Source organism: Chionomys nivalis, chromosome 6 (genome assembly GCF_950005125.1).
Source record: "Chionomys nivalis chromosome 6, mChiNiv1.1, whole genome shotgun sequence".
NCBI classification, from domain to species: domain Eukaryota; kingdom Metazoa; phylum Chordata; class Mammalia; order Rodentia; family Cricetidae; genus Chionomys; species Chionomys nivalis.
The window spans coordinates 89,974,463-89,991,883 of NC_080091.1; the positions used below are offsets into that span (position 1 = coordinate 89,974,463).

Here is a 17,421-nt window from a genome sequence, read left to right on the forward strand (position 1 = left end):
AGGCGCAATGCCCTGAGCGGCAATGCCTGTGAATCCAGTCAATACAAGGAGCAAAGGAGACACAAACAAGTGAGGTGGAAGAGTCCTTGCAGTCAAATAAATGATTAGTTGGTTATTTTTAATTAGTGTGAAACTTTGGGGGTACTGGTTAATATAGGACATTTTGGGGGTGTTTTACCTACTAGCTGCTGTTGGAAATTACTTGTTGATAGGTTGAAATTGTAAACCTCTAAACATGGTATAGACACCTTCAAAAGGTGTCCTTTGTTTCCATTATTCTTCAGATCAGACACTGGCGTTTGCTGCTGAAACTCTCGAGATCAGTATTAACTTTCATGGCTTCACTCAGAAGCAAAATTCCACTATTGTGTAGCACCCCCTGCTGGACATCGGGAGATGATGCTTCTAGCACTGAAGGTAAAAAATTATTCGGCCACCATGAACTATTTCTGAATTGTGTCAAAATACAGCTGACCCAGTTATCCGGGAACAACATATCTACATACACCCAGAGCAGGAGGGGTGTGAGACCCTGTCAGTGGCAGCTCAACATCAGACAGTCTGGGGGAGACCCCCTGCCAGGCTCCACACAGAGGATCTGCCTCCGGGCTCACAACAGAGGCGGCTGCTGCCCCAGATCTTGAATAGCTATTAACTAACCTTCCTGAGCATGAACGTGAAAATGAGCATAATAACGCTGGCAGCTCTTTGTGAAGCCCGTGTAAAGGGATGTCTGTGAAGGAAGACATCCGCACAGAGTGAACTGGAGTGGAAACATGTCAGTTTCACGCTGTCCACTCCCAGTGGAGGAAGTCCACCGGCAGGGGCTCCGCACACGCCAAGGGACTGCAAGAGAACACTACACTGTGTGGAACAAACTGGATGGAGACTGGAGCGGAAGATAAACATACATTTACATGATACCAGGCAATGCATAGGTATGAATGTGTGTGTGCACGCACACGTGAGCACACACATGCATATGAGAGAGTGCATGTGTGTACCATGTACACATATCCCATCTGCCATTTCTTCTCTTAACCCCTCATTTTCCATTTTTCCAAAAGATGTCAGAACAAAGTACATTAAAACACAGGCTTCCCTTGAACACACTGGCCCCGGAGACAACTTCCTGAACAGAACACCAATAGTGCAGGCACTAAGAAAGGCAACTGATAAATGGAACTCATGAAACTGAGAAGCTTCTGTAAAGCAAAGGACACGATCAACAAGACAAAGCGGAAGCCTACAGAATGGGAAAAAAATCTACACAAACTCCACATCGGACAGAGAGCTGATCTCCAAAATATTTAATGTCAAAAAACTAGACATTAAAATAACAAATAATCCAACTTAAAAATGGGACACAGAGCCGGGCGGTGGTGGCACACGCCTTTAATACCAGCACTCGGGAGGCAGAGGCAGGCGGATCTCTGGGAGTTTGAGGCCAGCCTGGTCTACAAGAGCTAGTTCCGGGACAGGCACCAAAGCTACAGAGAAACCCTGTCTCGAAAAAACCAAAAAAAAAAAAAAAAAACCAAAAAAAAAAAAAAAAAAAGGGACACAGATGTAAACACATAATTCTCAATAGAGGAATCCCAAATGGCCAAGAGACTCAAAGAAATGCTTAACATCCTTAGCCACCAGGGAAATGCAAGTAAGAATGACTCAGATTCCAAATTATACCTGTCAGAATGGCTAAGATAAAAAATACAAGTGACAGCTCACGCTGGAGAGGATGTGGAGCAAGGCGAACACTCCTCCATTGCTGGTGGGAGTGCAAACTTGTACAGCAGCTATGGAAATAAATATGGCCATTTCTCAGAAAATTGGAAATCAATGTACCTCAATACCCAGCAATATCACTCTTGGGTTTATACCTACAGGATGTTCAATCATACCACAAGGACATTTGCTCGATTATGTTCACAGCCACTTTATTTGAAATAGCCAGAAACCAGAAACAACCTAGATGCCTCTCAACTCAAGAACAGATGCAGAGGACCAGTCAGACACAGGGAACAGTTGGCCCACAGTCATAGCACAAACAGGAGGGTCCCACTTCAGCTCACACCACGGAGCTTCTCCCTGGACTTGGCTCCTGCGCTGACCTAGAAGCACAGTGACAAGGACCCTCTGCTTAGCCCTACAGTAGTAAGGCTCCGGAACCTTCTAGGTCAAGCTTACTCTTCCTTGTAAAACTCAGCCTTGGCAAGGAACTGCTGTCACCCTAGCCGAAGCCTATAAACCCTCTTCAGGCTCTGATCGGGTGACTCAGTCTCTATCACTGCCCGAGAACTGTCCAAAGAGTTAGAAACTGTTTACACCAATGTTCCCTCTAAAAAGTATAATCTTAATTAGTAAAAAATGTAGCAGCTGGTAGGGAAAAAAAGCAGACAAACTTGTGGTTATAGTGAAATAGTGAAAAAAAAAAACCCGGATATTTCTAAATAAAAAACAAGAACATATGATTGGCTGTATAACTCTAGTCAGCTTTCTAAAGCTCTTGGTCTTAGGTTTACTTCTTTGACCTCGTTCACAAACTTAGTCTATCTGAAATCTTACTTTTCTTCAAATCGTTTAGTTTTGCTTTAGATAAATCTGGTAAGCTATAATTTTTTTTAGGTTGTTTTGGCAGTTGATGCTCTGTGTGGATATTGACTCAAATTCTAGACGTACTTCGCATTAGAAATACGCTTGCATCTGTAATGTTTGAAGACGCTGAGTAATTCTAATGGACAGGTTCATGCAGAAGCCAGTGTGGTTTAATATTTAAGTGCCATTTCTGTTCTGGGAACAAACCCAACGTTGGTCTTCTGTGCTTCAATGGCTCCAAACACGAAAGTCTGGAATATCCCATCTCTTGCTTCCTGAACTTCAGTGTCATGTGCACCTTGTCTCCAGCTTTCGCATTTCAGTGTTAGAAGGCATGTCTTTAAAGAGGTCGCACTGTGTATACAAGGAATACAATATGCTGAGCTCATAGCAGCAGGATGGTGACTGCCAGGGCCGGCAGGAAAGGCAGGTGATAGTCAAAAGATCCAACCCTCCAAGTGAGCAGAATTCCGTGATATAAAAGCTGAAAGACAGTGATGGGAGAGAGGCTTCAGCCAACAACTGAAACAATCAGAACTGAGAGGATGGAAATGTTCTAAATTTGGATCATGGGGGTTAAGCCTCCGTGCATTAGAAAAATAAAACAGACGGTTATGTGGATGGATCTTAAGGCATATAAGGTATATCTCATTAAAGTTGTTTTCTAAATAAAGCTTTCTGCTCCCAAAGGAGAAAGAAAAACAAACTAACATCATTTTTAAGCTTACTTGTTGTTATTTATTTTAAATTTGTGGATTTTCTCTGTTGGCAGATTGTACTTTGCTACTCGAGGTGCTTACAGTTCAGAGCTGCAGAGGGACCATTATCTTCATAGCAGGTATTAAGCTAAATATTTAATAAGTGCAGCACATCTACCAAGCACCAGGAATAAATGATGGGTCATTAAAACAGAAAGTAATAACATGAAACTTATTTAGACTTTTTTATCTAAGCAAACATTCCTGGGTCTTCTCTCCTGTAAATTATACTCTTGAGAAAATAGTTTCCATTTTTTTTTCACCTGCCAGCTTATTATAGGGCGTATAAATGAGGAAAATGGATGAAGGTGCACACAAGGAAAGGCTGCTCCTAACTGGAGTCATCTCTCCAGTCTCCCACCCAAAGAGCATTATTAAGTTACGGATTAAATTCTGATCCTCTCCACGTACAAAAGTGACAGATTCTTTTCTATGTGGCTGTCGGCTGTTAGGCATCTATCAGTCTACACTGGAAGAGGTAGGTTTCTCCTTAGGAGTTTAGTAAAAAGCCTGAGGACGGGCATGGCACAGACTGGCTTCCTTGTACCCATAAAAAGCCTCAGAGAAGACATAACAGAAACCAGGCCAGCAAGATGGTCAGTAGTTACAGCACTTACCGAGCAAGCCTAATGGCCTGAGTTCAAGCTGGAACCCGTAGAAAAGGGAAAGGGAAAGAAAGGGCTTCACAGAGTTGTCCCCTGACCTCCACAAGAACACTGGTGTGTGCATGCATACATGTATGCAAACACACACACACACACTCTTTAAAAACCCATGCTTCAACATGCTTCAATTCAGGATACTTGTAACTTTTCTGAACTAGAAAGCAAAGAAACAAAAGAACTGAGATGGGCTCTGAGCTACGGCTTCCCTCCCCATCTCTTCTTGAAAAATGCATCCCGGAATAAGAGAGGAGGGACACGAACTAGGTCAGCTAGGTTTCCTTTAAGAGTCTAGTGATTGTTGAGGACTTGGGAGAAATAAGGCACTGTAAGGAAAGCAATGACCCAACTGTCAGGATCCTAAAGGGGACTTTGAAGGCAGGTGCCACCATGAGCAGTCTGTCACCTGAGAGTTCAGCACGGATGTGTGATATTCACTGACACGGAAGCTAACATCCAAACCCTTCACCTGAGATTTTTGTAGACAGCAGGTTTCCTGTGCACCTCACATGGAAATCTGTCACAACTAACAATGAACTGGCCAGCAGGGCACTTCCCCAAATCCCAACCTGAACCGGAAGCCACAGAGAAGAAAATTGCTGGCTTGACCTCCTGGTGCTCACATGCTTCTCCTCCATTGTAGCAATGACAGGCCAAACACCTTCAGAACATCTCCGCTAGAGGGTAAGCGTGTACTCACGGATGCACAGGACTACGAGGAACAGGAGGTAAATGACCAGTTCCCGCAGCACGCTTTTCAGGTATTTCTCCCGGTTAGTGCTGCGCTCCTCCATGAGTCTTGTTCCCCAGAGACCTTTAAAACAAGGAAAAGCAAACACAACAAGGTCATCTTTCTTAAGACATTTCACAAGTGGCAAGAAAGAAAATGAAATTAATAGTGCGCCAGTTCTCACAGGGAAACAGATACCCAAGAATATGTAGGCAGGCAAACTGCACGTGATGCGGAAGTGAATTTATTTAGTATACACCATGCTCCACCCTCCTCAAAAGTACAAGATCCAAGGCAACTCAGTCATCTTTGTAGCTTCTAGGACCATTAGCAAATCTCGTTAAAAGTTTAGGAGGATGGGAAATGAAGGCAATTTAAAAGACTTGGCAACTGTGTACATCTACTTGGTAAAGGATACATCTGGTACCCTCCCTGCTAGGCCTGGCTAAGAGGATGGTGTGGCTGCAGGATAAACCACCTCTGAGGTTGTGACAGTGCAAAATCCGAGTCGTTGATCATTTCCATCTGGAAACATCTACTGAGCTTCTAACAGAGGGCAGAGATGTCGCTCTGTGTTCTCCTCTGTCCTATAAGAAACACAGTGACCACTGACCATGCTTGGCCCGTTGATGCTTAACAGGTGTTTTCAAAGCCAATTAATATGATTTTAAATTAACAGCAACCGTTCATGTGACTCCTCTGTCTTTCTTTTTGGGAAAAACTACGCTCAGCAACCATGTTGTGTATTTCCAGCAGATGGAAAGTGTCGGGTGGTGAAGGAAAGATGATGTAACCCTCGGAGAGATTGCTGGAGAGAATTACCGGTTTGGGATTCGGCCAGCAGGCAGCACGGTGGCTGTCCAAGCCCCCGTTAACGAACAGTGTGGTTGAATCGCAATGCTGGTTCCTTGGGAGAGCCTTAGTATCTTCCCCCAACACTAACTTCTCAATCCTTCCAGTTAGGCTATTAACAGACACAAACCTTGCTCCCCCATGTTAGTTGTAGCTCAATCTAGACCTTTACCGCCTCATTACCCCAAATTCAGACCACACATGAGCCAGAAACAAGTCACGGGAGAAAGGGGAACAGTATGGAGGAAATGAGGTATCTTTAAGGTTGATACACTTTTTAGGTCTTATAACAACACAAGAGCTCTACTCCATTAAACTTATATATTCCGTTTCCCTTACTTCCTTTTCAAAAATGAGCATCCAAACTTCACGGACACCATGTTACTCATCACAGGCTTTGCCACTCTGAAAGTTGGACACAGTTTATGACCAGGCCTGCCAAGAGCTGGCATTCGCTCACGCAGAAGAAATGCAGCAAGGGGAATGTTTACTCATTGCAACCCTATTATATTCAAGAGTTTTTACAAACTTAGACGACATGGAAAGTTACAAGACAGGCTAATGCCACAGTCAAGGCTCAGGCTCGGCGGCCTCAGTACGACCATTCTTCTATCTTAGGGTACAGTTCTGGAGACCAGTTCCACAGTGTCCACGTGGTGACTGCTAGTCTCTTTAGCATCTTTACTGCTACGTGGTCAGTGATTTTATTCTTCCCAATGGTTTATAGACAGCTATGCGCTAAGGAATAGACATAAGTTTATGCAAATGGTATTCTCTGACCTTTACATAAAAACAGACAAAAACGATGTCAGGTTTTTCTCAAGCCAAATTTGCAATGAATTATGGCAATTTAGTTCAAGGCCTTAAAAGGAAAAGAAACGTCTCCCCTTTCTTATCTCTATTATTGTCATGGATTTACTTTTTCTAAATCACCCTACCTACTTCCTAAATATTAAAATTGTTAATTCCCCCACCCCCACACTGGATATATAGAGAGGTCTATCTTAGGAGACAAGGGCCCCTCAGATTCATTGTCCTGCTGCAGATTACTTTCCTGGTTCATGAGTTGACAGGAGCACGTTACACAGATGACTCAGACTTAACATGCTCTCTAGAAACTTCTATTTGAACAAACGGCATCAAACAAGAAAACTGAGGTCCATCTCACAGACAGCTCTCCTGGTAGCCTTCTCCACATGGAGTTGCTTCTGTAATTATTGTATGCGCTGAGAGAGGGGCTCACTCTGTAACTCAGTCTGGCCTTGAACTTGGACTGTCTCCTGCCTCTGCCTCCTGAGTGCTGGGAAAACAGACAGGCACCACCACATCAAGCCTGAAACTGTGACTCTGCCTTTAATCTAGGCCTGTAACGTCACAGCATGGATGCTGAGCTGCAACTCTGATCCAGCTCTCTCCTGACCATCCATCACTCCCAGGATCCTCTACACTCTTCAGTCTTGCGTATGGCTACACTAGTCATGTCTGAAGTGCCCATAACTCCAAATCCCTACAGGAAAACCTACCAGCTCCCACTGCAATGTTCACGCCTGCTTAGCCTTGTTCCTGCTACTGCTCCCTGAGAGAATCTGCCCTCCCCGCTTCAAAGTGTGGCTCACTTTGAATCCCTGTGAAGGAAGACCTTCATTTACTTCCTCAGGGAGGCTTAGACTACCTTGAGATCCTCCCATACCCAAGACTTGGCACTGTAACTACGTATTTGCAAGTGTTTCACTCACTAGACTTTGAATCTGAGCAGTCTGAGATTTTGGGACCTTGTATTATTCATCCATGCATGTCTAGGATCTACCACAGGAGCGATTCTCCATGAGTTTATTGACAACATGCTTCTGTTACCAGTGCAACTTCAGGACACCCAGCAAGCCCCAGAGGACAAAGGCAGCAATGAGAAGAAAACTGTTCAAAAGGTCGGTGCAAATGAAAGAAGGAAAAGGAAGAGGGAAGAGAAGGAGGCGTGGACTAAAGCTAAAGGGAAAGTCTCTGTGAAGGCCAGAGGACAACCACAGGAGCCTCCCCCACCATCTGTCTTAGGTAGGGTTTCAGTTGCTGCAACAAGACACCATGACCCAAGGGCAAGTTGGGGAGGAAAGGGTTTATCTGGCTAACACTTCGGCACTGCTGTTCATCACTGTAGGCAGTCAGGACAGGAACTCAAGCAGGGCAGGATCCCAGAGGCAGAAGCTGACTCAGAGGCCATGGAAGGGAGTTGTTTACCGGCTTGCTTCCCATGGCTTGCTCAGCCTATTTTCTTATAGACCCCTAGACCAACAACCCTAGAGTGGGGCCTCCCCCATCAGTCACTAATGAAAAAAAGGCCTCACACCTGGATCTTATGGAGGAATCTCCTCAGCTGAGGCTCCTTCCTCTGAAGACTTTAGCTTGTGTAAAGTTGACCCACAAAACCACCCAGTACACTGCCCACCTTGGTTTTGTGACAGAATCCCACAGGCTGGTCAGGAATTTACCAAATGAGCCGAAGGGCCCTGTCCTGGCTTCCCTGGTGGTGGGATTGCAAGCCCGTGTCACCACCACACACTCAGTTCTTTAAATATGGGCTCTGAGGATCAAACTTAGGATCAAACTCTATCTCTCTAGACCAAGGGAAAGTCCCCATAGCCAAATGTAAAGGGTGGGGAAAAAAAGAAAAGAAAAACAAAGGAATAGGCCCCTCCTCCCATTGGATTGTGTCTTTCTACTCATCATCTGGGGCTGAAGGTCAAGATCAGCCCTCAAATATCCTTGTTAATATTATGGGGACTTGCAAAATCTTGTTTCCTGCCTCAGTCATGATTGGACTTTGGGTGTCTCTTAGCCTCTACCAGGCAGATTGAGCAGAATTAGGACCTTTAGCACCCGTCCTGAGGAGGAAGACTCTGGCTAACCTATGATAGGGTAGAATTACATCTGTCCTATGTGTCCACCACCCATGAGGACATGGGCTACCCTGCTACCCTCGAGTGAAGGGGCTTAGCCACTCCCCTACTTTTCTGGCTAAAGTGGCTATGGCCCTAGGAAGGTTCCAGTATGGGAGTACCTGGAGAGGCAACCGACACAGCAGGGAGGAAAGAGCACTACAAAGGACTGTTGGAGACTAGTTCCCTGGGGCACAGCCTGCCCATCAAACATATTAAAAAATTATATTTATTAAATAAAAAACCATGTCCAGCAACCAAATAATAAATATGCAAAGTGTAACACAATGAAATAGAAATTAGTCATCTAAGGAACATAGTTCGGATGCATGCTGCTGTAGGGAGGTGATTGAAAACAGGCGACACAAAATAAGCCACACAGCAGGGCTGATTCTGAGTCCACGTGCAGTGGACTTGGACATGATCATGAAAAGTCTGGGAGGAAATACTAAACAGAAGCACGCTGTTAGAAATATATCTAATACCCAGCCAGCTGCGGCCAGAAAGGTAAATGTGATGCTGCACGTAGTTTGGCACAATTTAAAAAGGAAGGTTCTTGTACTTCAGATAAACTAGGGATCTGGATATACAGAGTAGTTGATATGGTTAATCCTAAATGTCCTGATGAGTCAACATTTAAAAACCAGGGAAATATGAAAAAATGACTGGCTAAAGTTAGGTATGAGCACTGCAGGTACTTGTCATAGCAAGAACAGCTATGGGCGCCAATGCTTGTAATTAAATCCTGGTTCCAATATTTAAAAGTTGAGACCTTGGGGAAGTCAGTTAAGCTATAAAAGCCTTGGTTCCCTCATCAGGAAGATGGTGTGAGGCTAGAGTCTACCCTGAGGACAAAACAACGAGGAAAACCCTGGGGTTGTAAAAGCTCCCAATATCTCCAAATATCCCTTAAGGGACAAATGGTCCCCTGTGCGCACTTGAACAGCTAGGCTGGTGATGAAGCACAAGTGGACTCTGGAGACTCCAACCAGGCTGGGTCAGTCACTGCACACAATGATCATGAGCGGCAGCTAAGAATGGAGAGTCATACTGGTTTTATCACTTTGGGGTGGTACTGTTTGGTATGACCACCTTCAGACTTTTACAAACCTCAATAACCTTCCCGATAATTGAATTCGCCCCTCTGTAGACATCAGAAGGGAAGGTGGAAGAAACGCAAGTTAAATGTGAGACAAAAGAGTGGCAGCCACTAATCAAACAGTACACGTCAGTGCCAAGCTTTGATTGTTTCAGGGAAAATAAAAGTAATCCTCGTGTTCATTTGTGCCCTAGCAATATGTGACAGGAGTTGCTAGCTGTGGACAAAAACCCATTTCTCCCCTGCTGGATATGTGGCTCTATTATATTTTTCAGCCCTCCTGACAGTATTGTTAGTTACGTGAATTGAGAATTTGCCAGTGCAGCAGGAGTCAAAGCAAGGGTTGTTTCCAATCGGGGCACTGCCATCGAATCATTCAGCTGTCCTTTGCTTCCTCTGGTTCAGGCTTCCAGCACCTCCACACTGGCCTCCTGACACACCTGCCTGGCTGATGTCTCCCTGCCTCGCTACCTACCTCTGGGAACCATCCAGGATGCCAAGCTGCCAAGTCCGGTTCATCTAGCATGCTCTGTTGCAGCTGAGAAGCCTTCAACTACCTCCTAATATCTAGAGATACAGTTTAATTGTCCAGTTAGATGCCATGTACCTCAGAACAAGACTTTGAACAGTCCTGCAACCTCAATTCCTCACTGCTAAGGAGGTAAGTCCACCCACTGTCCAAAGCATAGGGAGCACTGTTTGCTGTCTACCTACTATTCCTGGGGGCAGGAGAATGGAGACTGAGCCCAACAGACCCAGAGGAGTGACAAGGGAGAACCTGACAATCTAGATTCACTAAACTCCTTTAATAATCCCCACTATCTGTGAATATAGCAAAAGTCACTTTCCGTCCCAATCCTTGGGGATTATTTACATGTTATATATGCAGTTTTCATTACTGTTATCCCACAAGTCAGAAAGAAAAAAATCCACGTCTCATTCACTGTTAGTTATTGCACATTTCTGGGCTCTGTTCTTTGGGAAATAGTGATATACTACTATAACTTATCTTCTTTTATAGCTGCTAGCAGTCCGCCATCTTCATACTTAATATTTAATACCTGTGGCTTATTTAATAAGCCACAAGAGGTCAACTACATTTCTTCCTAGCAGAAATAAAATCCTCAAATTTTTCTATAATTAATAATTTCTCAAGTTTGTTCTCTTGTGAATTTCACTTTTGATAAAGGCACCATCCCATTATGTTATTACTGTTGTTATTACCATCATTATTTTTAGAGTTTACTAGGTATTACTGAGGGAAGAGAGGCAGAAGTACACAGGGCAAGATAGTGGAAAGGGACTCACAGTTACCAAGGCCTCTCCAGTGCTCCTCTCTCTCAGGACCTCAACAAAGTTCACACTGGTCAAGTATGTAAGGCTCACTGTGAGTTTACTGAATGCTTCCTTTAAAGAAATAGATATTTATATGTGCCTCAATATAAAAGCATACTTTTATTTCATTGTGTCCCATTATTCAGTTCAAAGTTAAGTATATAACCAATCGCTGAAGCTGATTTTAAAACCATGTGACTTTCCATTATCTATTAACTTACAAGAAATGTGTACTTCACGTTGGTGAATACGTTTTAAAAGCACTTCTGACATAATTTAAGATAGGAATCTGTTTCACAGGGTTCTAGACATTAAAATAAACTTTAGTGTTTCCCTCTTCTATCTATTAAAGTTACCCCACAGGGATGTTTTGCTTCTCACCATGCCCCACATCACATTAATTGCACACATATGTAAAAGCAGGGCCTGAGTGAACTTTCATTATGTGTAATATTCACGAAGCACAAGGCAGCAAGGACATGCTGCCCATTTTAGATGTCTGCTCACTTAATTCTTTTCAACACTGGCCATTTCTTTTCTAAAAGAAAACTCAAACTCAAGGACTGGAGCAGTTAAATGGCAGGTTCAAGGTCAAACAGTAGGAGAACCAGGATTTAAATGTAGGCCTAACCTGTGTAAACCACACTGCTTCAACATCACTGAGAACTGCAGACAAAGAAGAGGGGGGGTGGGGGGGGTGGATGACTACAACAAGAAATACCAGGAGGAAACTCTTAAAAGCTGGAGAGTTATTTAACTAGGTGGCTGAGAGTTGGTGAAACTTTCCCTCGGATGCCTCTGGTGGCAAAACATTGAGAACACGGGGTTCAATGTGCTATTGGAAAATCCGCCTCCTCTCCAGCCTTGGGGAGAGTTGTGCACAGCGAACGCTGACACATTAACCAGCTAGTATCTGGAGACGCAATCATCTTGTTGCGATGGCAGAGAACACTATTTTGAAACATACTTTCAGTCCTTAAACCCACGCGGGGTGGGGGTAATATTTTCTTTACAAGTGTTTAAGAAATATGTCTAGAGTTAGAAATGGTCAAAAATGTGTTTCTACAGACCGTACTGTATTATTGCCAGCAACAACTACCCTCTCAACCAATTGTGCCCATCTAAAGGTCATCACTCTCAAAACTTGGGTAGCACTGTTGGTTCCTTCCTAGACTGGCTGAAGGGACCTGCATCGTCGCCAAATGAAAATCTTGAGAGCTGGAATAAACTACCTCCTCGTTTTGTGACATTTAACAAACACACAGTTCTAACTATCATCAGTTGCACTAGAATATTCTCTTTTTGTCCACTACAAGTTTCAGATACTCCCCGCAAAATAGCTTTCTCCTATTTTCCAAAGTGTGCTAGCTCCTAATGAGAGGGGAAGGCGCCCGACGAATTCGCACCAAGGGCGCAGTGGAATTCCATGCTGGGTACCGGAAGCCAGGCAGTTTGCAGAGGTAGGGAAGGAGCTGGGGTGGAGACGGGAACGTGAAGGACGAGGGTTCGAGGTCTCTGGCAAGCAGTTCTCCCGCGCTCACTGGACGGCGCGGTCCGGTTCTTACCTCGCAGCCCGCGCACCAGTCTCTCGGCCCAAGCCACTCGGGGCAGCTGCCCATCCAGCGGGAGGTGGCGATGCAACGGGTCCCCGCCGCCTGCGGGGCTGGGACACGGCGCGCCCTGGTCCTCTAGTCGGCGCCTCCTCCCGCTCGGGTGCCCGGTGCCCCGGTAGCTCCCCAGGGCTCGGCCGCGGGCTCCCGTCGAGCTCACAGCCGAGGAGGAGGCCGACCTGCGACTGCCCGGACGCCACTCCACGTCCATCTCCACCACCATTCCTCCTTCCTCCCCTTCCACTTCGTCGTCGTCATCGTCCTCCTCGGCCTCGAAGCCCGGGTTATCGCGGCTCCACGCCTGCCGGGAGCACGACGAGAGCGGAGGGGATGGGGAAGCCGAGGCTCCGGCCGGAGGATCTCGCGCAGCCGCTTGCCGGATGCGCTCCATCTCGATCTCCAGGCCCCGCTGCTCCCGGAGGCCTCCGGGGACCGCCAGGCCGCCCCCCACAGCTGCGCCTCCCGCAGCCAGCCGGCCGGGTCCCGGAGCTCGCGGCGCGGGCGAACGCTTCGCATCTCCGGGCGGCTGCGGCTGCACGCGGTTGGAGTTCACCATCGCGGTCACTGGCGCCCAGCGCGCCCCGGGGCGCCGCTGCCCTCGGCCGCAGGAGCCATATTCTTTTCTTCCCGGGGTCCGCCGCCTGCTCCCCGCCTCCGCCCGCCCCCTCGGCCCGCCTCCCGGGGCCGGGCCTTGACCGGGGTGGCTTCAGGCGGGTGTGTGTGTGGGGGGGTGGCCCTGGCTCCCAGCGCAGGCCCCGCGCTCCCCGGGCCAGCGTTCCAAGTGGAGCCAGGGTCCAGAGCGGCGCCCACATTCCTATGGGGTGGTTCGCGAAAGGAGGGAGTGTTTGGCCCGCCAGCTTCTCTGGAAAAGGAGGTCTGGATTTGTGCGTGCCTGCATGACCTCGAGATAATGCTTAGGCCCTGTCCATCTCCTGCCTAGGTTTGCCAAGGCGCAAAAAGGGGTGTAAAAACAGACCTTCGAGTAGGATAGAGTGAACTTGTGAAATCTTGCTTAAACTGAAGTCTCTAGGCGCGCAAAGAAATCTACCCTTCATTTAAAAACAGGAACAGATCACTAAGTATGCCTCTCCTTGCTCTTGCAGCCCTCATCCTCCTGATTCTCCTGTCTCCTCTCTCCGGAAGTCATGGGGATTTGAAGGACTAGGTTTTGGGACTCTCTCGGATTGCTAATGCCTGCACCATGATCTCATTTCCTACCCAGCACTAAGCTCTGGGGAACGGAATCCTGCCTCAGGCCTTACGTTTAGCTTTTCATTTCTCATTCCTCACCCTATGCTCAACTGACACATCCAACTTAATACTTTGCAGTTGGTTCGTGATAAGCCTGCTGCTCCAAGCTCGGATTTCTATGGTGTCCCCATCTCTTTTAAATTTCACATCCCTGGTTGGGATTTCCCATCTCTCCCTTCACTTCTAAGGTTCACTTCTAAGGCTTCTCTTAGGACATTATCATCTGCCTCTACTTTAAGTGCCTCACGGGTCTTCTTGTTACGTCTCCCCTCAAAGGTTTCTCTGAGAAACCTTCTACTCTTTGTTTTTCGAGACAGGGTTTCTCTGTGGCTTTGGAACCTGTCCTGGAACTAGCTCTTGTAGACCAGGTTGGTCTCGAACTCACAGAGATCCGCCTGCCTCTGCCTCTGGAGTACTGGGATTAAAGGCGTGCGCCACCACCACCCGGCACTTTTAATTCCTACCGATGGTGGTGTCATTCCACACTGGAGCAAATGATTTCAGTCAGTCCCACCTCTCTTCTGTCATTCCAACACTAATCCAGCCTCACCTTAGCTTCGGGGATAAGACTGGATTAGAAGCCTTCAGAAGTGCTATGGCCCCTGTGCTTTCCCATGTCCCCACTGTTTCCAGATTATAGGGTCAGCCATGTTGATGCATAAAGGAGTCAATGGAATTCTAGCTTAAATAATAACATTTAATTTCTGTAGTTCAGCAAATAGGCATGATCTGATCCTAGATTTGTTTGCTAGACTTGTTATCACAACCTACCTCATGATGTGTTCAATAATACAAATGTGTTTTCTCAAAGTAGGTTGGTTGCCCTCTCCTGAGGTCTCCCTTGACTTGCTGACGGCCCATTTTGCCTGTGCATCCCCTTTATCTTTCCTTGGATGCTTTCTCCTCTTGCACCTTTTCCTCCTCCTCATCATAGTGGTTACAGACAACCATAACTGTATGATTTAAATTTAGTTGTTATGAGAAAGACCCAATGACCAAGTATAGTCATATCCTGAGATGCTAGAGCTTAGGAATTCAACATATGATTTGGGGCCAGGGTATACACACTTCAGTTAGAATGGGCCCTACAATATTTTTCTAGAATGGTCTGCCTATCATGCATCTATCTGTGCAGCATTATTTGTTGACCCTGTGTGGATTTCCTGTATGTAAAATTAAGAACTGGGTAAGTTAAGTAGAATGTAATAATGACCCTGGTCTCAAGAGAAGATGGATCTAACAAAGAAAGGTGCAACAATCTCCCACTGGAGAGGTTAGGATGTCTGTCTTTCCAGGGCCCTTTAGAGAGGCAGTTTCTGAGTTGTCCCACCTGCAGTGTGCTAACAACAGAATAGCTGCTTAACAGGCATCTTCCCAAAGAAGCCAGGTATGAGGAGAAAGCACAGACTCGACGAGAAAATAGGTTCAGTGCATTGATTCTTTTGGGGGGTAGGGATTCAAGACGGGGTTTCTCTGTGTAACTTTGGAGCCTGTACTGAAACTGGTACAGTTTGGTTCTGCAGACCAAACTGGCCTTGAACTCACAGAGAACCTTCTGACCCTGCCTCCCAAGTTCTGGGATTAAAGACGTGCACCTCCACCACCTGGCCAGTGCATTGATTTTTAAATGTGTTTCAAAGAACTGTAGCCATCACTTAAGGTGCTTAGAAATAGAGACCTCGCATCTCTCACACCAGTCTTACTGATTCAGAAATTCTAGAAGTTCTGCTCTGGAATTCAGAATCTCATTGGAGGCTTCTGACACCCTAGTGTGAGAAGCAACGCTGTGTTTCAGATGAAAGAGTTTTCACACAATCCATCTTGTAGCCCCAGTGATGATATCACCCAGAAACCACTCCTAGAAGAATTTTTAGCAGTGCTCTCCTTCTTTAGTGGGTCTTTGTTTACGTCCCACTAATTCATTATCAGCACCCTAGAAGCAGATGACTGCATGGTCTGGGGGAAGTTACTTTCCTTGTGCCTGTGAAAACGGAAATAGTGCTAAATCCTGCCTCTCAGGTTTGCAAAATTTTTTCCCAACTAGAAGACAGTAGGTCACTGCTGTCTTCTCATCTGTCCTCAGCATCTCTTGCTAGTCCCTGTGAAGTTCCTTGCTTTAAGCAAGAGTGTGTGGAGAAAAGTGCCTTCATCAGGGAAGAACAGAAAAAAAACAAATTTATTCAGTTACTTTCTGTTTACCTTGAATGTCCAATTCTGTTTTTATCTGCATGATAAAAATATGATTTTAGATAGGATGGAATAGGCAGATCTTTCATGGAGCTACAGTCTCGTTGGAGAGATACTCACCCTGAATCTAAATAACGGCAGAAGGGGAACTGTTATTTAGTATCTAGTAAAAAGTGGGAGTTTCCAAGTCAAGAAGGGATTCACAAGAGAGAATGGGTAGGAAAAGCGGTAGGACCACATCATGGAAGGTCTCAGAGCTGATAAACAAATCACCAAGTTCATAAACTTATTAATAGGTCTGTGTGTTTTTACAGAGTCAATTACTTAAAACAAAATGTGAAACATTTTTCCGAAAATGACATCCTCACCATTAAAAGTAATCCAGATTTCTTGAAAATGTATCTAAATAGCTTAGAGTTGGATGTGTGTTTACCTTAAAAGAAAAGCAATTTTGAGAGAATCTATGCAGTTTGGGTGAACTATAACTCAAACAGTGTTTGGCCCCTTTTGTACTGAATCTTTAATCTTAGCTTTCCTGAGCTTAGGACCCCTCAGTGAACATATTCCCTGCTCCAATGTCTTCATTCTTTCCAGTGTTTACTTTAATGGGTTTATCCCTTTACAGAGCAACTGGCGCTGGCTCAAGCAATGTCTGAGGCTGTCGCTTGTTCTCCCTGTGGACAGAATGGCTTCCACAATTCTCTTGTATTAAAGATTTCAATAATTTAATACTGTAGGGAATGGATGTTGTTTGATTTCTTATCTTTGTCGTGGGCTTTTCTGGGGACACACGGTACAAAACCCACATTTAGTCTGAGTGCTGCTGTAGACATCAGAGAAACTTGCAAGCGGCAGCCTTAAGAAGAGCCCAGGTAAATTTAACTCACAGCAGGGTCCATGCATCCAGTGGCAGCACTGTTGATGTTGGAGATCTGTTGACTGGGTCACCTTAGTTTTCCAGTGAGAACTGGTGAGACAGAAACTGACCGAAGTACCCGTTGGGCTGGACATCTCCACCTTTAATAGGAAATCCAAAAAGAGTTCCTGGCATGTGTGGTGTTGCTTAGCAACTCACCAAATAGACACTGTTTTCCCTCATCTTCCCCCAAGGAATTATTTAACAACCTTGTAGGGTAAACTTGTTACCACTCAGCATCTGAAATCATTAGCAGAACATCTGACATTGGGGCCATTATATGGAGAAATATTTTTTTTCTTTTTAACTTCGGTTTGTTTCTCATTTACTTCTCATCAGGCGAGGCACAGACTGGTGGCATTCTTCAGTCTGGTTTGGGTTTAGATTGGTCTGCCTATGTCTGCCAGGCGCTAACTTAGTGACCTAACCTCTCTGTCTTAGTTTCCTGTTCAGAATAATGAAGTTTAACATCCACTTTTAGATCCTCTTTGGAATT

At 45.5% G+C, this 17,421-nt stretch overlaps 1 protein-coding gene across 1 annotated transcript in view; it reads right to left on the reverse strand.

Annotated features, from left to right (window-relative positions):
• Positions 1–13,196, reverse strand: part of Pkd2 (polycystin 2, transient receptor potential cation channel) — a 39,293-nt gene extending 26,097 nt beyond the window's left edge. The window contains exons 1-2 of the mRNA XM_057771471.1: positions 12,527–13,196; positions 4,716–4,829 (exon numbers count right to left, since the gene is read on the reverse strand). Of these exons, the coding sequence (XP_057627454.1) occupies positions 4,716–4,829; positions 12,527–13,127 (715 nt within the window). The 5' untranslated portion in view covers positions 13,128–13,196. The remainder of the gene's footprint in view (positions 1–4,715; positions 4,830–12,526) is intronic.
• Positions 13,197–17,421: the final 4,225 nt, after the last annotated feature.